Below are 24,528 nucleotides of genomic sequence, written 5' to 3'. Positions count from 1 at the left end.
ACATGTTAATTTCTAAAAACAACTAAATAAAATATTATAAATCAACAACTTAATGAGATGAAATGAGCAATTAAACTATTTTATTAATTAATTACCTCTTGTTAATGTTGTTCTTGACAGATTTCTTCCCATACTTCCTCCATTTATAACCATCATCCATCACATCAATCTTTGATCTCGTACTAAATGCAACTCGATGACTCGGCGGGTCCTTCGTCTCAGCATCTTTCACTGATAAACTTACAAATATATTACGAAAGTTTTTATTTTTATGTTGTAAGGAAAGATAATTAAGAGATAAGATTAATAAACATTTACAAGCAATTTCAGCGTGGTTACTAGAAAGGTGCTTCAGCACCACGTGTGAAAGAAGAGGAAGATGACGTCATTCTAATGACGTATGGAGAGACTATCCATGGTGGTGAAAAGTAAGCTTCGGTTTAAGTAATGAGTTTTGGATATAGAGCTTGAGGTCCCCGTACGAGCATAAGGTCCACGGACGTCATAGTTAGTGTTCGGTAACGTGGATTCTGAAAATGTAACTATGTTTTTTAGAGATACTGTGATAAAGCTTAAGTTTGAGTGTCTGGCCTAACTTTGGTTTAAAAATTTTTTTAAGCAAAAATTTTGGCTATCCGGTCCAATCTATTTATGCAAATGTAAAAGAATGGTTACCTATAGACTGATTGTACCATAATTAAATACATCAATATGTTTCAAAAAAATTAAAAACTTAAAAATCAAACAGTTCCTGTCCATTTTTGATAGGAAACGTGTTTCTTATGGACATGGTTGACAAAAGATTACATCTGTTTTCTTATGATTCGTTGTGTTTCCTTACAAAAGTTATGGCTCATAGCTAAGCAAGGTATCGAGGATATATTATTACACTCACTGACCACAGTGACCAAAATTTCCTAAGTCAACGATTCAAATTGGTCTTTAATCTTGTCTTGAAGGTAAGGTGAAATTTCCTGGTGCCACTATTAATTGTTTTTAACCACAATATAGTAGTTGCTCTTTATTGTGTTAAAACATAAATATTAACAGAAAACATGTGATGTGGCTTTTTATTATGTGATATGGCTTTGTTATAAATTCATGTGATGTAATATCGTATAAAGATTACATGCAAATGGTTAAGAATATTGAAATCATCTAGTAATATGTAGGGTTTTCTTTAACTGAAATAGGATGGTCTTTAGAAACTATGAGTCATGTGTAAGTTTAAGCAGAGGAAAAAAAATCCTATATTGTCAAGGAAGGACTGAAACAGGCGGGCGGCTGGTCAAGAGTGAAGGAATGTGCCAGTGTGAGGTTCAAATGAAATTACATATGTTAATTTTTTTTGTATTGCTTTTAATTTTGAAAGCGATGGAGGCCGGCAAAAAAAAAAGAGTGAAAGTGATAGAGGTGTATATTCATGAACGCCGACCCTATTAGAAAAAATAAGTGCATCTTTCTTTATGCTAAAAAGTACTATATTTTATTATATAACAGTGATACTTATATTCCTTGAAATCTAATTTGGAAGAAAGTTCCAAAGTTTGATTTTTATTAAACCGAAACATTTGTTTTAAAGTTAGCGCTTACAATCTATGATTTTTTCGTCGGTTTTATAATAGATTTGAAAATTTCTACACAAAATAAATTATTAAATGTTTTTGTAATTTACTTTCTTATTTGTGTATATACTATGCGATGCTAATCAAAAATAAAATATCATATAGAAGTGCATTAGAAAACACATCATAATTGTCAATAAATATATAAAATATCGATTCTTATGAAACCAATAATTATTTTAATACTAGAATTCTTATTAACAAATGTTGAAACATATGGTTATCAGATTAGCCACAACCAGCTATTAAACCTAATATATCAAATGGTTATATTTGTTTTTTTTTCAGTAACACATGTTAAGTGTTTACAATCCAAGATATACGATGATCCAACCTTGGATTTTTTCAAGAGAAGTCCTATATGGAATCGATACCCCATCTCAAACAAAGAATCCAACCTAGCTTTTCTGTTAATTTTTGTATTATTTCTAATTTTGTACTACGATTCATACTAACTTTAATTAGAACTTTTATCTGATTCATACTACCTTCAAACGAAAAAAACTATTAAAAAAACTCAAACGAAAAATAACAATAAACGAGATATGATTTGATTATGTCAATCTATTAAACATATAGGAGTACTAACTCAAATGTTATCAAACAAACATATAACAATTAACCGAATATAGTAAGTATCCCAAAACTGTGAAAAAACAAGCAAACAAATTATATAGCTGTGACTAATCCAAGAAGAATAAGTCCAGCGACAATGAATCTTCCGAACACATAGCTGATCCTGAAATCACCACTTCCACTGACGATCTGAATAGGGAACAAGCAACTTCCGACGGATGCATTGTTCTTAGTAATCATAGCAGATCCTCTGAAATCGCAAGCCCTAACGTCTTGGCCCTGAATCTGGAAAAACATGTTAAATGCGTATGATATGTTTTGGATTTTGTCGAGGTTACTACATGTGGACCCGTAAAGCATCGCGGTGCAGTCACCATGGTAACACGCATAGTCTAGGTCCGGACCAACTTCATCTAGATTGATCGTGTCTTTGTTTACAACGCACCATTGCAGCATTGCTTATCTAAGTATTGCACACCTTTTTCTGCCACGGGTACGATCTTGCGTCCTTGTCCCGTGAAATCTAACATAAACTTCGGTGTTCCATCGTATCTGTTGAAAATATATTGAATATAACGAGAACTCAATGGATGATGTTTTATTTTTCCTCATTATATCTTAATACATGCATGGTATAATTTTTTTTGTTGTAATAGTTTAAGCATAGTATAACATAAGTGGTTATAAAATAGTAGTTTACTGGTAATGATGATAATGTGATGAGTGGAATAATAGAACATCGAAATAGTGAAATAACAGAACAAGGAAACACATCAAACACTAAAAAGTTTCTGCAAAAATACTCTAGATGCTAGAATTGGTTTTGAATCTTTTGATAAATGATTGCCGTAATGATTTGTAACGCATGCATGCTATTAGACTATTAGAGCGTGACGAAATCAGTTAAGAAAAAATTAAGAAACTCGATATATATACGTTTGAATAGCTATTACCTGAAGATTCCCCAATGTCTTTCAAATGGTCCAGGAAGAATACTCTTCATGTCTTCGTCGAGTAAACCAAAGAGATAAACTTCTAATTTCTCAGGTCTCAGTGGAGTCCCAACGTCCTTAGCAAGTTTTTTCATAAGTCCTGCATAGAACTTCTCTGCTAGCTTCGGCGTCGCATATTTATGACCATCCGTTGGCCACCCAACCTATAGATAAAAGAATTTTTTTTTTTAAGAAACGCTATCAATATTCTTGATAGACATATCTAATAATCAACAACTTGCTTATCAAGTTACCTCTCCAACGATAATCTTCATATCTTTAATCCCAGCTTTATTCAACGCGTAAACCAGCGTGTCGTAATTCGCATCAAACACGTTATCGTAATTCTTTCCGTTATCAGGAATGGTCTGACCATTACCATCGAAAAATGCATATTCGACGGGAAAATGTTGGTTCAGATAAAGACTAAGGAAAGGGTAAATGTTGACGGTGAAAGGCAAATCATTATCATGGAAGAACTTGACGATGTCGAGCATTATTTGCTTAACATCGCTGCGGAAATCGCCTTCTGATGGCTTGTCGTTAGCTGATTGGTAAACTTCAGCGTTTTGTGGGATCGTGGCTTTCATTACATCGGTATGTCCGGCCTCTTTCAACGCTCTGTGAATGTTCTTTAAAGCTGGAAACGTTGTTTTCAAGTATGATCCATTGTATGCTGACAAGAACGGCTCGTTCCCCACAGCCACGTACCTACATAGCATGGCAATCGTGTGAAAGAATTAGTCAAACAGTATGTCTTTTAAGATTAGAAAAAAATCTTTAGTATATAAAAAAATCTGATTTTGAGGTTATATATATTGATCCAAGAAATTATAAATATTTTATTCTCATAATCAATATACAAACTATAATATGGGTGTTTATTTATTTTCTATTTAAGCGTTTTTGTTTTCTTCATGCTTAATTTGCTTTTGTTTATAACAATTCATCTACTTGTTTTAAACAAAAAAAAAGGTTAAGATATAAACGTGGCAGAAGCCATTTATCACCTAAAAACGGATGATCTCAAATCCGGTATTTAAATCAATCAGATAACAAAAAGGATTAATTAATTGGTTTAAGTTGTTGTCTAGACATCTATCTAACTGAGACAAGACTGATCCCAACATTGGATTAACGCCTAATGAATTTTAAAATATGTTAGTAAAGTTACTTGATGTTGACGCCATCCTTGCGCATGTAAGCAGTGATATTTTCTTTGACCCAATCTTTAGCATTACCGTAATCATCAGCTAGAGTTTCAAGAAGGTTATTAGGGATTCCGACCATAACCTCCATGCCCGAACCGGCCAAAGCATTCATCGTCCATGAATCAGCGTCAAAAAGCTTCACTTTATTGATCTTGTTCTCCTTAAGCATCCTAACAACAATGTCAGGATTCAGCGGATGTGATGCGATATTACCCCAATTCACACCGAAGCCTTCGACAAAACTAGCCAGGGTCAAAACGGTCATTACAACCGTCCCGAGGTTAACGAGCATTGCTGCCCTTCCGGCCATGTTGAGAAGGCGACGATGAATGAGATTGGTTTTGTTTGATCTCGAAGATGTGTCTGCTTTCTTTGATTGATTGTTGTGTGTTGTTTTTCTTTACAGTCGGTGAATTTATTTTCTCTGTCGTTGGGTGGTCGTTGTTGTCTTAATAATTAAAGATGTTTTTAGGTTGTTATTAGTGAAAGGTTTTAGCTTAAAATAAATTTCTATATTTAGGAAGAATCACGAGTTAATACAGGTGTATTTTTCGGAGATTTGGAATCAGTTAGTGCTTCTTTTTTTAGTTTAGAGAGTACTAGGGGAAGTCCGCGCTTCGCGCGGAATTTTGATATTTTGTCAAATATATTCTTAAGTTCGTTATTAAATGTATGGAATTTTGTTCATTTTTGGTTCGGACCAGATTTTCGTACGCTTCTTTTATGATTTGTGTAATTACAAATTTGTGTAGTAGAATTGTATTTTTTTTGTAATGTACAATTGAGGTCAGGCCCGGGCTTGAACCAAAACATTCGATACAAACGTATGGGGCCTACTATTTTTGTCAAAATTTTAAGGCCTATTATTTTCAGTGTTATTACTTATAAATATATCAATTTGACAATTTGTTATCTCACAAGAAAGATTAAATGGTTTGGCTATCTTGCCCATTGAAAAGAATATGATCAAGAACCTTGATTATAAAAGTTTGATGGATCATTTTGCAGGAAAAAATGCAAGAAAATCTATATTTAAGAACTGATAAGTTTTTTTTAGTTTTGAAGATATTGTAATTTTTTTATTATAAACTTTAGTTTTTTATCGACATATTTTTTATATATTATCTAGAGGCTTCAGTTTTGTATTTCGTATTGGACTATGAATATCTCAGGACCAGCACTGATTGAGGTGTGGGTTTATTGCATAGTTTGCATTAGTCCACACTTTACAATTCTTAATTTTAACTCTTAAGTTGTAATCCGGCGTTGGCATTTGCTAAAATTCAAAAAAAAATATTTTCAAAATAGTATTCCCCAACCATGAGCTAACATATTTAGCTCAAACTATGAAACCAAATTTTACCATTTGTAATCCGGCGTTGGTATTTCTTAAATCTTGATTTTTTTTTACTTGTAGTATTAACATGTATCATACCGGTTTTCAGAGTTTCACCAATGACATAAAATCGTTTTCTTTTACACTATTACACTTCGTCAAAAAGCATTAGTCTGTTATTTTAATTCTCCATAAAATGATGCCTACATCTGATTCTAGCAACTGTAACGCTTGTTTTATTTAGTTTCGATCCAAGTTTATCCAATATTGTTTCCAGACCTGTATTCACTTCTACATAACATTATTATAGCGTAGGTAAATAGAACTTTTATACAAACATTTACATGCTATGTAGATATGCGCTATGCCATCGTCGGTGTTGTTATAAAAATACTTTTGTATTTCTCGAGTGTGATAAGCCTGCAAATTGCAGCTAGCACGTGTAAGTCGTTATACATGTGTGAGTTAATCATTAGTGGGTATATATATGTTGATGTTATTGTCGACTTAGCTTCGGCTACCGAATTTAATTAACAAATTTATCCTTTTTATTTAGTTTTATTGCAAGTTTAGTGTAACCATACTAAACCAGATATAAAACAAAATATATTATTTATTCGCATATATTTTACAAACGTAATATACAAATACAATATTAACTATTATAGTATCATTTGTTACATATGCAGTTCCCATACCAAACTGAATATGACATCAAATTAATCAGAGTAGAAACTAAAACGATTTACAAATGGTTTCGCACTTCATTCACTTTATCTATTAAATAGATAAAACCAAAAACCGTTAAATCCCAATAAAAACCGATAATACAAACCATAAAAGCTGTCACTTGACGGACAACAGCAGAAAAGACATCAACGACACTAAGATCATGATAAGGCATATGAACATCAATATGTCTCCCATAAAAGCTGTAAGGACTTTAATTCCACACTATACATCTCTCAAGACAAAATTAAGAGACAAATTAATCCGTGTAGACGGACACCAATTCCACATGCGACCTGCTCTCACTCCTTCACCGCCATCCATCCGAGAATTCAAAAGGCTCGGGAGTATCAAATTCTAAAGAGAAGAGAACTTTATACAAACCCATCCTTTCCACACTATACATCTCTCATGTGTCTGCTGTCATTGCAAATACCGAAAGAAGACCAAAACATGTTAGGTGTGATTTTGTATGCGATGGAACTGAACTTGCATCACCTAAAATGAAGTAACGCATCCAAACAAAGCTAATGGAGGAAAGATCATTTCTTTCCACCGTAGGCTAACTTCCCCAAGGCTTCGGCTGCTGCCCAATCTTCACTACTGAAAAAGATAACTAAGCAATCCGCAAGCCATTTCAATTCACCGGAGCTCAACGTAGCTCCCCAACGGAGGAGGCTTCTTCCGTCCGGGAAGAGATTGCCGACACTGATTGATCGGATAGAAGAGTCGGCATCGCGTAAGGGAAGCGGGAGACGACCATACGCACACCGCGTCTCTTTACGTTTCTGGCCTCCCAAATTCTTAGCTGACTAACCGGCTAGGAGGAGAGAAGAGTACTGATTGTGATGAATGAAATGAGAATGATGAAGTTTACTGATTGAAGACTCACCTCTTTGTATCCGAAGATTCACCGACTTAAACAAAAAAAAAAAAAAGAAGGAATGCATGTTGTTGGGCTTCATCATGTGTATTAGAGCCCATTTGAAAATATTTCGTAGCCCAAATCAACAGTTAATATTAAAGCTGCGCAAAGGAAACGATGACTTTGAATTATTGAAACGGTGAGTTCTGTGTGGAGTGAGACACGTGGAAGGCTCTCCTCTTCCTATTTAGTGACATGGAAGAAGGAGAAGAGAGGCAAGGTGTTCTTTATACGGACTGAAAGCACAAACCCAAATCGAGTCAAGGTCGATCGACGAAACCAAATCTGCAAAAAAAAGGGAAAGAAGAAATATCACCAAAAAATCGTAAAATTTTTCTAAGCGTATGAAGAGACCTTTCGCCGGTTAGGTAACGAAGAGTCTGAGCTCGAATTAATAATGCAGCGAGTGGGATGACGATGTTAATGATCTGATTAAAGGAGAAAATTAATGGGAAAGAGAAGACGTTACAAGAATCTAATCGGAGGCGGCTAGGATGAAAGACGTCATGTGCTTGACAGACAAACAAATGGGCTTGAACAAACAAACCTTATATTAGCCCATAATATTTTTCAGAATTATCTTGCAAACTAAAAATTAAGAAAGTTGTTTTTTTTTTATGTGACAGGTGGCACAAAATGTCCATATGTGCTTGCTGACGTGGACGCAGGAGGTGAGAGAAAACCCTGCTTTTTATTATATATATCTTAAATTGGTCGATTTGTTAATAGCAGTAACAATTTTTTCATTGTAAAGGTGTTTCAACATAACTTCTCCTTTCCAATGTTTAGATATCTTTTAATTTTGTTTAACTAATATATATTAATATGATGGTTGTGTGTGTTTTATTTATGGTTTGCATCATGGTTTCTGAATAAATGTCAATAATATATATTTTACGTGTACATCTATTATTATTATTATTTTTACTTATACGCTGTCATATGTTTTTTAGATAGTGAAGGTGCGGTTGATTGATTATTTGTCATAAAACTAAATAAAATATATTTCATATTAGTTGACAAAAAAATATATTTCATATTAAATGCAAAATAACAAAAAAAATATCACATTCTCCTGATAATTCGTGTACGAAAATAATATTAGTGATTCATAGAATATTCAACCGTTCATGTAAATACTTTAAAATTTGTAAATTTATTTTTTTGTAATTTCATATAGGAACTTATCTGTACAACTTATCTTTCATACTATTTCGCAAGACATGAAATGAAATGTAGTAATCAATATGAATATTACATATGTCACAATTTACAGCTAAAACAAGTTACCAAATTTCTCTACAAAAAGAATTATTAGGCGATAACCAGAAAAAAAATTTGGGATCGAAATCAGAAATCATTCTTGAACAATCCACAAATTTGACTAAAAATAACTTTTTTTTAAGCCATAAGTCCCAAAGATTACCCGTCACGTCAAGTGCTCCATGAGCTGTCATATTCTCTAAGGAGGCTGTGTAAGAATCAACAATGCTCTGTGGCTTTGAAGCTGCAGCTGTCTTGGCTGGCTCAACCTTCACCGGGCAGCATAAGCCATAGCTCTTGGTGTAAGACTCAAGCTCGTGGCTACTAAAGTTTTCTTTGGCTTTGGTTGGTTACAGCTGTTGATTCTCTTCTGACTCGAAACGAGGCAGGGATCTGCGGATCTATAACAACAAATGAACTGTTTGTTTTAGGGAATTCACATGAGACAAATAGAAATATGAATTCAAGGATGTATGCTCATGTGTTTGTTGAGAGCTAGCAGTCTGTTGACAACAGTAGGCTTCCCACATGTACTCAAAACAGGATTTTTAGAGAACAAATTTAAAGAAACATACCTAAAAGCCCAATTTGTCTTGATGATATTAAACAATAAAAGAAGCTATTGTTTTGTTTGTTTGCATCACAAGTAAAATAAATAAAGAACTAGTTATAAATAAGTAGTTCAAATGTGTTATTTTAAGCAAAGACAGTTAGATAATGATAAATCTTATAGAAAAACTCTATTCAAATTTTCAAGTGCATGATGCTTTCACACTTATCTAGAACCCTGAAAGACACATCCCGTGTTGTTGCTTTGATGATACTAACCTTTCTCAAATCATTCTTTATCAGATCATAATAGAGAAGGTAACAAGGATAAGTCAACGCCAAGATAACCTCATTGTTCTGAGCAGTACCATGAACAATCAACTCGTTAACATTAATTTCATCCACTAAATGCCTCTGACAAGGCTTCAAAACCAGAGACTTCCTCGACCATATTCCACCATCCACCTCCAAGACCCACAACTCCAAGACACCTGTTTCTCTAATACGTGTATAATCAAAGATTGCTGGTTTTCCACCATGCTCTATGAAACCAAAGGACTTACAAAACTGACACACTGCATGGGGTGCTTGGATCACACGGATCTCTTCAGACCTAACGTCAAAACAATAAACGTTATAGTGACATTTATGACTGGAAGCCGGATAATATATAACTCCGTTGATGCAGAGTCCTTGTCTTCTAGGAAGGTGAGGTTGATCATCATACTCAACCTTTTTCCAAAAACCTCCGGGTTCCAGTACGAACACCCAATACTCGGAGGTTGTCCTCTCAAAAAATAATGAGGCTATCATAACATTACACACTATTTTGTATTGATCAATAACAGGATCATGGCCGAAAAAGTAGTAGACATGCTTATTAGGTTCTTGTTGCGCAAAGAGGTTGGACTTGACAGCGGGTAAGGTTAAGCTTTGTCTAGTGGCAGGATTATAGATACATGCTTTTCTGCAAACAGTGTATAAAATCAAACCGCGAAGAGATACCATCCTGTATCCTCCCATCCCTGGGAAAGTCAAATCTGGTTCTAACAATGATTCAGCACTACTACTAGACGGCGATAACCTTAATGATAGCAGTTCAGTCTTTCCAGGGTTTTCGCAGAGCTCCATCGAATCACATAGGTAGTGTCTCGCCAAACTCAAACCCATATTCAAACTCATGTATAGACCAAGTGGTCGCGGTCGCGATAGAGATGATGAGACCATTGTAGAAGTCGGATAACCAGAGTGAGATAAACGATATAACAAAATAACATGTTAAGGAAATTGACGATTTGTAAAGCGAATACAAGAACGATAAGAAATCGTATTCGCAAATATACATGGAGTCGAGATATAATCTCTTTCCTTAACTCTAAATATTCGCTCCGTTAGTGAGACGGTACTGTACGAATATCGAGTCCCAGGATACAACCATGGCAGACGATCACGCTTCACCATGAATCGCCTTATCGAACTATAAACTCTACGAAACACTCTCGTATTTAAGACTTACGCTAAGGGATTTTCGCTGTTGGTTTGATGTGTAAAAACGTTCTCGAGAAATGAAGGAGGAGACGAGTTTATAAAGAAGAGAAGACGAGCCACTTTCCGTAACTGATGCCGCACGTGGGCGGAAATCTCGCGAGGATCTCAGAGGCGAGGCGTTACGAAACTTCCTCCGCAAGATCTTTTCTCGTTTAAACTTATCGTCAAGAAGAGAGACAGCGTGTTGTTTTTAAATGAACTACGTGTTGTTTAAAATAAAATGCATGTCGTTTTTCGGGAATTAAATGGCAGAACGTTGAGCTTAACTTGGTCCAAAAAGAATAGTTCTTATCGGGCCAAAGGCCCTCCACCCACGCCCAAGCCCACGCCCACGCCCACGCCCACGCCCACGCCCACGCCCACGCCCACGCCCACGCCCACGCCCACGCCCACGCCCACGCCGAGCCGAGCCGAGCCGAGCCGGACGGCGGCGGCGGCGCGCGCGTGGGGAGCTCTCTCTTCCTCTGAGCTGTTTAACCTCTCATGTCATGAAGACATATATATACTCCTCAAAATCAACTCTCCCAACCAATGTGGGATGTTGTTAACTTCATTTCATTAAAGCCAACAAGGCTTTTTATAAGAACCCATAGGCCCATTTCATTTTCACATTTTGCCATATATTATTTGAGCCATTAGGCTTAATAATTAGGCCCAACAATCCCCCACATGAATAGAAATGACTCTTCTAAAACATATGCAGACTAAATGCAGACTCGATAGACTCTAAAGAAAAACTATACTTATTCTAATCCTGATTAGACTAGACAGACTTATCGAGAGTGTTTGCGAAAAATTCATTGTGTTTGAGTTGGTGGCATTTTTAAGCCTTGAACCACTCATAGTTAATATCTGTCGGGTTTACTTTACCAGAAGGTGAACATGATGTCTTGAACCAACCGGTGTTTTATGTAAATCGAGACAACAGGCATAACGCAGCTTCATTTTCTCGTAGAACTTAGTTCTCTATTGTGTTCATTGTGGCCCTGAACTATTCCTGGTTTTCATGAGTGAACTTAGAGAATATAGTCTTGCATTCATTCTCCTAGAAACGGCCCCATTTCACACTCATTAGGTGATTGACCATGAAAAGTATTGAGTAATACCCCGCTTAGAAGCTATGGAATCATTAAAAGCTTATGCTTATCCTTCACACATTTGTTAGCACTTTTATCATCTTAGAAGCTGGGAATAGACTACTTTGTCTCAAGTGCTTTGGTTAGATTCTGTTTGATTTTGTTTTCCCTTTGAACCTACGTCTTGGGATCTCCAGTCATGATAGGTAGGGTTGCCATCAAGCATCCTCATTCGTTATAGGCTTTAAACCCATTCCTTTTGATGATTTAGCAACAACATCTCGTGGCAAACCTTTAGTAAATGGATCCGCTAGGTTGTCAGCCGATTTGATGTAGTCTATTGTGATTACACCAGTTGAGATAAGTTGTCTAATGGTTTTATGTCGTCTTCTGATGTGACGAGATTTTCCATTGTAGAGATTATTCTGAGCCCGAGCTATTGCTGATTTGACTATCACAATGTATGCGTATAGCTGGCACAGGTTTCTCCCACATAGGAATATCTTCCAAAAAATTTCTAAGCCATTCAGCTTCTTCTGCTGCTTTGTCTAAGGCTATGAACTCAGATTCCATGGTAGATCTGGCTAACACTGTTTGTTTGGTAGATTTCCATGATATTGCTGCTCCTCCTAGTGTAAAGACATATCCACTCGTGGATTTTGAGTTTTTAGAATCTGATATCCAGTTAGCATCACTGTATCCTTCTAAAACTGCTGGTTCTTTACCATAGTGAAGCCCAAAATCTTTGGTGTAGCGCAAGTAATTGAGTACCCTCATTATAGCTTTCCAGTGTGTATGACCTGGATTACTTGTATATCGACTAAGTACGTTTACTGCATGCGCCAGATCCGGTCTAGTACAATTGGTCAAGTACATGAGACTTCCGATCACACGTGCATACTCGTTTTGTGAAACCGCTTCACCTGAATTCTTTGTCAAGTGCATTTGGGGATCTAACGGAGTTTTTGCCGTACTATTAGAGTAATTTTTAAATCTCTCTAATATTGTTTGAGCATAATGAGATTGGGTTAAGATAATTTCGTTTGAATTTCTTGTGACTTTAACCCCGAGAATTACATCTACTAATCCTAAGTCTTTCATCTCAAATGTCCCTTTGAGCATGTTCTTTGTTTGATTGATAATGTCTTTATTGCTTCCAATAATGAGCATATCATCTACATATAGACATAGCAAAACATACGCATTTTTGGTAGTTTTGTAGTATATGCATTTGTCACATTCATTTATTTTGAAACCATTTGACATCATTGTATTGTCAAATTTTTCGTGCCATTGTTTAGGAGCTTGTTTAAGCCCATAAAGTGACTTTACAAGTCGACATACTTTGTCTTCCTGTCCGGGAATGACAAAACCTTCAGGTTGTTTCATGTAAATTTCTTTTTCTAAATCATCATTTAGAAAAGTAGTTTTTACATCCATTTGATGGATTTCTAGGTCTCTTAAGGCTGCGATTGCTATCATCAGTCTTATTGATGTTATTCTCGTCACTGGAGAATATGTATCAAAATAGTCAAGGCCTTCCTTTTGTCGGAATCCTTGAACTACAAGTCTAGACTTGTATTTTCCACCAGGTTTTCGTGTCATTATCCATTTATTCCCTAATGCTTTGCAGCCAGGTGGTAAATCCGTTATGTAATAAGTATAATTTTGCATGATCGAATCAAATTCACTCCTGACAGCTTCGTTCCAGAATGGAGCTTCTGGTGAAGCCATGGCTTCTGCCAAACTTTTTGGAACATTTTCTACTAAAAATGCCATTAGGAAATCTTCTCCAAAAGATTTTTCTTTTCGAGTTCTTTTGCTCCTTCGAGGTTCATCTTTTTCTCCATTTTCTGAAATATCATTTATAGAAATCCCGACGTTTGTCTCAGTTTCTGAGTTTTTGTCATTGTCTCTTTCTTCTCGAGTTCGTTTTGAACCTTGCTTTTCCTTATATGGAAAAATATTCTCGAAGAAAGATGCATTTCTTGATTCCATGACTGTATTTACATGAATGTCTGATATTTCAGATTTATGTACCAGAAATCGATAAGCATTACTGTTATGTGCATATCCGATGAAGATGCAATCCACTGTTTTAGGTCCAATAGATACCTTCTTTGGTGGTGGTACCGCAACTTTTGCCAGGCACCCCCACACTTTGAGGTATTTATACGAAGGTAAATTACATTTCCATAATTCATATGGAGTTTTGCCAGTTACCTTGTGTGGAATTTTGTTGAGGATATAATTAGTGGTAAGCAACGCTTCCCCCCACATGTTCTGGGGTAACCCAGATTCCTGCAACATTGCATTCATCATCTCTTTTAGAGTTCGATTCTTGCGTTCAGCAACTCCATTAGATTCTGGTGAGTAAGGAGCTGTAGTTTGATGGATTATTCCATGTTCTTTACAGAATGCATTGAATGGACCATCATACTCGCCTCCTCTGTCGCTTCTAACTACTTTAATAGTTGTTTTAAGCTGATTTTCGACCTCGAGTTTAAATTCTTTAAATTTTTCTAAAGTTTCGTCTTTGCTATGTAATAAAAATACATAGCAATATTTTGTGCAGTCATCTATGAAGGTCACAAAGTACTTTTTACCACCTCTAGTTTGTAAGTATTTTAAATCACATAAATCTGTGTGAATTAAATCTAGAGGTTTATTAGTTCTTTCAACACGAGGTGATGGCGTTTTCGTGAGCTTAGCCTGTACGCATACTTCACATTTTTGTTTACTTGTTTTACATTTAGGAATTAGATTTAAATTCATTAATCTTTGTATAGATTTGTAGTTTACATGGCCTAATCTTTCATGTCATCTATACTATATAAAAGTTGAGGCTATAAGTTATCGAGGGCGTCCACGTAGGATTTAAAGCCACCAATCGTATTATGACAAATCGATATTTTAGTTTGCTATTCTAAAAATGTCAATATTTCCAAAAATCATTTATTTCAAAATAAAATATATACAAATATCAAAATAAGTCAAGTTAAAAAAAGTAAAACACTATAAATATATTAACTTAATATATAAAATATTTTTCGAAATTTAACCTAAAAATATAATACAAAATACAATATCTTACAAATATAATAATTAACTTAAAAATAAAAAATCATCTTAATAATTTATTATGACAAATCATGTTAATAGTTAACTTAATCATCTTAATTTTATTATATTTGGAATAAATAAATTTTGGGAAATATTGACATATATAAACATAATATAATAATTAACTCAAAAATGCAAAATAATCTTAATAATTTACTATGAAAAATCATCTTAATAGTTAACTTAATCATCTTAATTTTATTTATATTTTGGAATAAATAAATTTTGGGAAATATTGACATATATAAACATAATAAATTAAAAGATTTTTTTTTTACTTAATCATCTTAATTTTATTATATTTTGGAATAAATAAAGTTTGGGAAATATTGACATATATAAACATAATAAATTAAAAGATGATTTTTCATAATATTTGTAAGATAATTAAGCTAACTCTTACGATGCAATATAAATAAGGTAACCTAACAAAATTAAAAACATTATAAAAAAATTAACTTATTATCTATAAGCCATTGAAAGTGTCCACATAAGATTTTAAGCCACCAATCAAAACATGACACATCATAATTTTATTTTTTATTTATAAAAGTGTCAATATTGTCAATAGTTTTTTGAAAATAATTTTTTTTTTTTGAAATTAAGTAAACTAACAAAATAAAAACCATGAAGATAATTAAACTGGTACAAATTTGTAAAATGTGAAGATTCCTATTAAAATATATATACATATTAATTAAATGAAACTCTACAAAAAAGTAAATTAACAAATAAAAATAATTAAAATTGAGTTGATATCTATTATATATATTTTTAAATTAATATAATAAGAAATATTTTTATACTATTAAAATGTTAAAACTTCCAGAAATATATTTTCCCAAAATAAATTAGAAATTCATGCAAAATAAGGTAAACTAACAAAATTTCAAAAAGGAATCAACTCTATATGTATATACTATTTTGGAAATTAATATAAAACTAATAAATATTTTTAAGAAAGAATGTGATTTTCTAATACAAATCACATATAATTTTAAAGTTCATATAAAATAAATTAAACTAACAAAAAAACATTTAAAATAATCAAATAGATATATACATTTTTTTAGAAAATTAGCATAACATTAACAAACAACTTTTTTAATAAGAATATGGAAGTTTTATAAAAAAAGAAGAAATTGAAGTACTAACAAAATAAATGTAAAAGGGAAAACAAAAAAAAAGCTAATATAGCAACTGAAAATATATGTTTACTAGAAAAAGAAGAAGAAAATATCTCTTAATAAGAACTCCATATATACTAGAGGACTAAAAACCCTATAATATTTGCGCATCTCCATTGTAGAAAAAAATGTTAGGGCGAATTTTGCTTATACTGGGTTCGATATGGTTGGGGCGAGTATCAATATGGAGTGCCCGAGAATTTGTGAAGAAAGGAGCCATAAGCTGTCAGAGAATTAGAGGTGAAGATAAGATCAGTGATTGCCAGACCATGTGCTGGTGCAGATTTTCATGTATGTTCGGTCGACAAAAGAGGTTGTGGCTACCATGATTTTGTCAAACGATGGATGTTTTGGGGACGATGGTGCCACTACTGAAAATACTTTGAGATCAAAGAGAAAGATATCCAAAGGACGTCTTGGTGGTGTACTTGGCCAATTCGTTTGCAAAAGAACTAAAGAAGTCTATATGGTGATTTCTTAATAAGTTGATGTGATTTCACAAAGCACCTTTATTATATAGATTGATTTTAGAACTAGGTCCACATTGTCCTCTTGATGTTGGTGTCGAAATTAGAAATTGGATTGTAAGGTTCGTGAACTGTGGTTCTATCTCATGTGGTCTGCGGAGCCTATTAGCTTGCCCAAATGTCTTTATATATGCGATGGGCTTGTGTCTCTTCACCTTGGCGGCAAGGTTTTGGTTGAGTTTTCTTTTCCAGCCTGCCTCACAGATCTTAGACTACTCTATCGTATACAAAGATGAAGACTCTCTTGTCCTTAGCAATTTGTCCTATTCTCAAAGATCTGTATGTGCACCGAAACCGACATGAGGATGACAATGTGAAAAAGTTTACAGTAAAAGTCCCATCCCTAGAGACCTTAGAGTGTGTTAAAGAGGGATTAATAGTACTCAACGAAGAAGGTGTAGAAGATTTTGGAGGATATTTTGTCATGTACAGATTTCACGATTTTTTAAAAAAAAATCTTTATAATAGATGTTTCCCAAAACTCTTTCTCAAGTGAGAACGACTACAAGTGTTCGTTCTAAACCTGATGACAAGTTGATGAGATCTCTTTCTTCACTCAAGTATCTCGAAGTACATCTATGCTCTGCAACAGCACCTCAACCTCACTTTTTGTTTAATTCATATGTTCACATACAATCATTTTGTTCATTGCAGGTTGGGTGTTGTCAAGACATTAACTTCTCGCAGCTTATGAGTGTAAAATAATTGCCGATCATCATCAGTTAGATTGGTTTTGAACCATTTGTGATGTTGCTTCAACATTCTCCAGAACTAAAAATTCTTCTCATCATGACGTTAACCCTCTCTTGCATGCACTACTAGATTAATTAATATTAATGACATTGACCCTTTTATGTTGCTTCACAAATAAGTTTTCCAACGAGACCTTTTCACTTACTGCAACCAACCGATTTCTGTTCCGGTTTGTATGTCAACCAATATTGAGATCTTTGAGTGGAAAGAATACAGCAGAACAGCCGGAGAGAAGAAAGTAGTGAGAAACATCCTTGCCAACTCTAAGTGTTTGAACAGATTATCTCCTTGAATACATCATTCTGCAACCTTAAAAGAAAAAAATAAAATAATTAGAAATTTGGAATCTATGCCTAGGATTTCAACATCATCTCAGCTTCTCTTCTCCACTCAACTAGAGTATGTCTAAAGCGTATTGACTTTATATAATTTGTTTCCCATCTATGTTGGTCCATGTGGCAAACTAAAATAAAAATTGCTAACAAACAAGAAAATCAATACGAGATTTATCATAGAATTTGTTTTATTTTTAACTTATTAGTACATACGATAAAAATCATCTAAATTTATAATATGTTACACGAATTTCTAAACAAATTAAAATATTGGTTAGTTTCAATTTTTTTCTACTAAGCCGCTTCATTTTTTTCCACTTATTTTAGAAATGTTATTTTAAAAGAGTGACCCGTAAGAATAAGTTACTTGTGTAAAACACATATTGTTAAAAGCAGTTTATTTTGTAGCTTCAAATTGTTTTACCTAAATCAAAAGAATTTAACAAATTTATTAACTCATTAAAAATTAAAATTTTATCGTATGTTTGGACACAAATAATTTTAGTAAGTTACATTCACAACTTTCATAAAAACTAATCAGATATCTTATAACAAAAAAATCTAATTTGAGTGTAATCTACATTAATTAAAATTATGAATTCTCCTCGATCATTAATCTGATTTACTAGATAAAATCAATAGATTTTGTATACCATATAAATTTTAAAAGATGGCAAATGAGTTATCTCAAATAATGATATTTAGAGAACAATATTTAATAAAAATAAAAATAAAGAATCTGAAGAGGTATATCTATAAGTTAGTTGAAATTTCTAATAAATCTAATAAAAAAACAATAAATTGGTTTGAAAGATAACATAAAAGAATGGTAGAAAAATGATGAATATGCATTTATCAATATGATAATATACTACCTAAAGATGCTAATTAACAAACCCAAAACAATAAAATTTTACAAACTACTATACTTAGTAAAAAATTCTCGAGATACAATGAATATTGTATCTAAGATATCCACGATTTTAATGTTAGCAATTAGAAAATAGGAAAAAGTTATCAAACTACATAATAGTTCTCAAAGAATGTTACAAAACTTCATGTAAAACTGCAAACAAACGTTATTTACCATACGATGTAATACTTTATACAAAAAAAAAAATTCAAATATTTTGCTATGTATTATAAAATCATAAAAACTTCAATATTATAAAATTAATTAAATATACCAAGTATAAGAAAATAAGATACTCTAAATTTCCTATATTATTTACTTAATAAACAAAATGATATTTAACATTAGTTAAAAATCATTATATTTACTTTAATATTTATAATATCTAAAAAACTATTGAATATTAATTAAAAATCATGAAATATTTGTTATTATTAAATTTCAAATTATTATATGTACTATCACACACACACACACACATATATATATATATATATATATATATAATTTATTATAAAAATATTCTGAGTAACAAAAGTTAAATATTATGCAGATAGCTTAATCATTTATGTAAACGTATGATAAAAGTATTTACAAGAGCATATTGATAGTTTAGATGCATCAAACAATCTAAATAGCTAAGAAACAATTATATTTTAAAATTAAAATTAAAATAAAATATATTTTTTTCTGAAGTAGTTGTAGATGTCAAAAAATATTAAAACAGTGAATGGTTTTAGTTTTAGTTTTTGTTCTTTCTACCTATCAGTTCATTCTTTGGACTTCATTATATTAACAAAAGTTTTATTTAAATGATAATTGCTGGTAAGAATATTAAACTTTATGTGAAATACATATTTTTAATGAGTAGTGTATCTATGAATTTAAAATTGTTTCTTTTCAATCAAAAGAAATTAATAAATGTATCTACTCATCAATAATTAAAATTGTAAATGTTTTCGCGAACAATAAAACAAATTACAAGATGAGTTTTTCTAAATCTATAATCAGATTCACCGATAAAAATATAGGTTATATTTAATACATAGATTAAAATGATCTTATATATGTTTTATCTAATATGTCTAATAAGTTAGTTAAATAAGCCATTGAGAATGTTCACATAAGATTTAAAATCACCAGGTAAAAAATGACAAATCATTACAAAATTTTACTATTTTCTAAAATGTCAAAATTTCAAAAATAGTTACTTCAAAATGATAGAATTCCATAAAAATCAAAGTAATCTAAAATCTCATTAAAAGAATCAGCTTAATATATATACTAATTTTGAAATTTAACATTTAAATAATATTTTTAAGAGAATACAAAATTTAAAAATCAAAGCTATAAAAATCTAAACACCTATATTTAAAAATTTGAAGCTACATAAAATTAAAAATCAACACATAGAATTTAAAAATATCAGGATTTCCAAATTAATATTTTGAAAATAAAAAGAAAAATTAGTATCAGATATTGTAAACAAACAAGGCAAAACTTATTTTACAAGATCTTTTTTATAAATTAAGGTCATTAAAATAAAGAAATTTAAATGCTAACTTCTTATAAATATATAACCCGATTCACTGATAAAAACTATGGATTTCATCAAATACATAAAACTAAAATGTCTCATACAAGCTTTGTTGGATAAATATATTTAAGAGAATAATTTTTTATAATAAATAATTAAAAAATAAAATGTCTAAAGACGTACGTCAATAAGTTAGATCAAATTTAAATAAAATTTATATAGAATACCAACAAGATATTAGAGTATGACGACAATTTAAAAACAACATGAAGAATGGTCAATATATATTTATCAGTATGATGATCTAATATATAGATATGTGAATCAGTTTATCAAATAAAAGTATAGGTAAAATGTATAATTATTATATGTAACTTTTATCATACACAATATGAATTCAACCGTGTATTTACAATTTTTAAGCATACATTTTATTTAGATTAATCAAGCATCATGATAGGTAATTTTAATGTCTGATAAAAATAATAAAATGTACATATAATAATAAAATGTATGATAAAAATAATGAAATGTATGATAAAAAACAACTAAACTTGCCGTTATATTAAGCGAGCAAGATGATAGGTAAAATGTATGATAAAAATATTTACAATAGTGTATTACAAGTTTCTATGCGTAGAGAAATTTACATAATATTAAAAAAAATATAAATTATAAACATTATAAATACATTTATAAATATAATTTATTCATTTGTCAATTCAAACAATAAATATCTGAGAAGTAATTTTTTAAAAGGAATACATTGATAAACAAATATAAATTAAAAAACTGAAAATGACATTTAAAATAATTTTTCACAAAAACAATATATTTATATAAGTTTATATTTTAAAAAACTTACAATTCTTATTTTAAAAAACTTAAAATTCTTATAAAACAGAAACTAAATTATTAATACAGACTCGCGCGTAGCGCGAGTATAAAATCTAGTATATTAAAAGACTCAACCAAATAAGCAACTGGCTCTTTCTTATTCATTGAAACTTTTGAAACTACAACTTTCGGAGGGACTGTCATTACATTCAACTTGACAAGTACACCTTTAACATACCCTCTTCCCAAATACATCCCATTTTTCCTAATCACGAGCTTGTCCGCCTCAAAATTTGTGGCGAATCCATTCTTGCTGAGCAAGGTTCCCGAGACCAGGTTCTTCCTCATGTCAGGCACATGCTTCACATTCGTCAGAGTGACCTCATGTCCAGATGTCATCTTCAAAATCACATTGCCGCGTCCTTCAATCTTGGAGACTGCAGTGTTTCCCATCTTGAGCTTCTCCTCAGTCATGCTTTTCTGATAGGTGCTGAACATCGTCCTATCGGTGCAAATGTGGGTGGTTGCACCAGTGTCATACCACCATTCCTTGGGGTTGTTGCTTTCAACCATGTTGGCTTCAGTCACCACAGCAACGAGATCCTCCTCTGTGAGATTTGTCTGAGCCTTCTCATCCTTGATCTTTTTGCGACACTCAACAGTCTTGTGCCCCACTTTGTGGCAGTAGTGACATTTCCCCCTGAACTTCTCCACATTCGCATTCGCATTGATTTCAATGCCTTTGTTCTTGAAGTTTTTTCCAGAAGCCTTCAGGGCTGCAGCAGTTTTGGAAGGCTTGGCAGGAGAATGGGCGTGGGCCTTTCCTTTGCCTTTGTGCTCAGCCATGTTGACACTGTGCTCCTTAGCAGTGACCTTGTCAGCGATTCGGTTTCTGGATTCCATCTGAAGCCTCATGATGAGCTCCTCGAGCCCCATCTTCTTCTTCTTGTGCTTCAAGTAGTTCTTGAAATCCGCATAGCTTGGATGAAGCTTTTCAATGAAGCTGAGAGTTGTGAATGTGTCGCAGGTGGACATTCCTTCAGCAGCGATTTCATGGCAAATGAGCTGAAGCGCTTCCACCTGATCCATGATGGGTATTGAATCCACCATTTTGAAGTCGTGGAACTTTGAGACCACATACTTCTGGAAGCCAGTGTCCTCACCTCTGTACTTCTTGTCCAGTGATCTCCATAGCTCTTTCGCCGTGGGGATCTCACAGTAGACACGGTACAATGGGTCAATGAGACGACTCAAAATGTAACCTTTGCAGATAAAGTCGGAATGCACCCATATGTCAACAGTTGCAAGACTGTGAACATCATCAATCCCGTACGGAATCAGGGGCTTGTCCTCCTGAATGAACTTGTCCAGTTTCATCGTTGTCAGGAAGAACATCATCTTCTTCTGCCACGTTTTGAAGCCTTTGCCATCAAACTTGTCTGGCATCAGTCCTTGAGTGAACAAGCTAGGTACAGCCGGAGGAGTTTGAACTGCCACTGGACCACTTGCAGTTGCTGATACTGAACCCGTCTGATAAAGACCAGCACCGAATAGGCTACGGCGTGTGGTTTCATCAGCAGCATTTCCCACAGGGAGGATAGTGCTCGTTGTTGCTGCAGCGGTTGTCACGCCAGTTGCATCAGTTGCTGCAGCGTTGAGTGGAGTCTGAATGACATCCGTGGTGTCAGTGGGGGTGTTGTTATCGTTTGTCATTTTTCTGTAGAGAAAACATGAAGACGGATTAGTACTCCAATCAACAAATAACATATTATTTTTAAGCAAAAAATAATAGTCTAAAATCGATTTTCATTTTTGGTGTTTGAACCAAATCATATCGATATAAGTCTTGAGAAAAAAACGTTTTGCAGATTCGCTTAAAAGCGTTCGCAGAAATCGTTTTGTATAGACTTAGAATGTTTCACAAACTCGCTTAAGAAAGCGGTTATTGAAACGATTCATGCAAATAACATTTTGATAATGTATCAAAAATGTTTCGCGATAATGCTAGAAAGCAATCCGCAAAGCGTTATGAAACAAAATAAAAAACGTTTCGCAGAAGGGCTATAAAGCAAATCGCAAACTCGTTTTCAAAAAAGAACATAGAAACATTTCGCGGATAAGCATATAGCAAATCGCAAACATCGTTTATGAAATAAGTAAGAAACGTTTCGCGGAAATGGTACAGAGCAAATCGCGAACAGCGTTCTAAAAACTGTTAACAAATCTTTGTTGAACCGTTTTTCAATCCGATTAAACGCTTTAAATAGAAAGCGAAATTAGAGTTAAGATTGTAGAAGTCGGATAACCAGACTGAGATAAACGATATAACAAAATAACATGTTAAGGAAATTGACGATTTGTAAAGCGAATACAAGAACGATAAGAAATCGTATTCACAAATATACATGGAGTCGAGATATAATCTCTTTCCTTAACTCTAAATATTCGCTCCGTTAGTGAGACGGTACTGTACGAATATCGAGTCCCAGGATACAACCATGGCAGACGATCACGCTTCACTCATGAATCGCCCTATCGAACTATAAACTCTACGAAACACTCTCGTATTTAAGACTTACGCTAAGGGATTTTCGCTGTTGGTTTTATGTGTAAAAACGTTCTCGAGAAATGAAGGAGGAGACGAGTTTATAAAGAAGAGAAGACGAGCCACTTTCCGTAACTGATGCCGCACGTGCGCACGTTGGCGGAAATCTCGCGAGGATCTCGGAGGCGAGGCGTTACGAAACGAAACTTCCTCCGCAAGATCTTTTCTCGTTTAAACTTATCGTCAAGAAGAGAGACAGCGTGTTGTTTTTAAATGAACTACGTGTTGTTTAAAATAAAATGCCAAGCCCGAGCCGAGCCGAGCCGGACGGCGGCGGCGGCGCGCGCGTGGGGAGCTCTCTCTTCCTCTGAGCTGTTTAACCTCTCATATCATGAAGACATATATATACTCCTCAAAATCAATTCTCCCAACCAATGTGGGATGTTGTTAACTTCATTTCATTAAAGCCAACAAGGCTTTTTATAAGAACTTATAGGCCCATTTCATTTTCACATTTTGCCATGTATTATTTGAGCCATTATGCTTAATAATTAGGCCCAATGAGATAAAGGTTGCTAAAATATCGAGAGCGGATCAGACAAAACCATAGCTTTGAGACACACTTGAACCTCATAAGCGATTTAGCAGGCAATCTACTCAGGATTTCGATCATTAGATCAAAGGAAATCTCTGGCGCCACGAAATTGTGTCTTCTTCTCAACAGATACTTAACCATGGCTGTGTATTGCTATGTCTAATACACAGGGGGTTCTTTTTCAGATATATAAGTAGGGAAGACAAAACAGAGAAGGTAGAATTGGAAGTTTTCTAGGGTTTGAAGATCTTGGTAGAATTGGAAATTTTCTAATTTTCTTACGGCTCAAGAAAGGGCTGATGCTATAATCAATAATAATCAATAGCTGTGCTTATTGGGTTGCTGG

The 24,528-nt window shown here is 33.4% G+C and overlaps 1 protein-coding gene and 1 pseudogene across 1 annotated transcript; both read right to left on the bottom strand.

The window, feature by feature from the left end:
• Nucleotides 1–1,135: 1,135 nt before the first annotated feature.
• LOC111210037 lies at nucleotides 1,136–4,855 on the bottom strand (annotated as a pseudogene).
• Nucleotides 4,856–6,435: 1,580 nt separating this feature from the next.
• Nucleotides 6,436–24,323, bottom strand: LOC106403268 (putative F-box protein At5g62660). Its single transcript, XM_048768897.1, has 2 exons — nucleotides 24,149–24,323; nucleotides 6,436–10,426 (listed from the first exon to the last, which is right to left on the bottom strand). The coding sequence occupies exons 1-2, from the start codon at nucleotides 24,321–24,323 to the stop codon at nucleotides 9,402–9,404; spliced, it is 1,200 nt and encodes a 399-aa protein (XP_048624854.1). The 3' UTR covers nucleotides 6,436–9,401.
• Nucleotides 24,324–24,528: the final 205 nt, after the last annotated feature.

The sequence above is a fragment of the Brassica napus genome, chromosome C9 (genome assembly GCF_020379485.1).
Source record: "Brassica napus cultivar Da-Ae chromosome C9, Da-Ae, whole genome shotgun sequence".
Lineage (NCBI taxonomy): Eukaryota > Viridiplantae > Streptophyta > Magnoliopsida > Brassicales > Brassicaceae > Brassica > Brassica napus.
This window is presented reverse-complemented; position numbering and strand designations above follow the sequence as displayed.

Bases quoted from the DNA above. Each gene is read 5' to 3' on its own strand.
- LOC106403268 (XM_048768897.1), bottom strand. From the start codon at position 24,323: ATGGTTAAGTATCTGTTGAGAAGAAGACACAATTTCGTGGCGCCAGAG. The intron at 10,427-24,148 runs TTGGGCCTAATT...CTACAATGGTCT, and splicing joins TTTTAGCAACCTTTATCTCA to CATCATCTCTATCGCGACCG.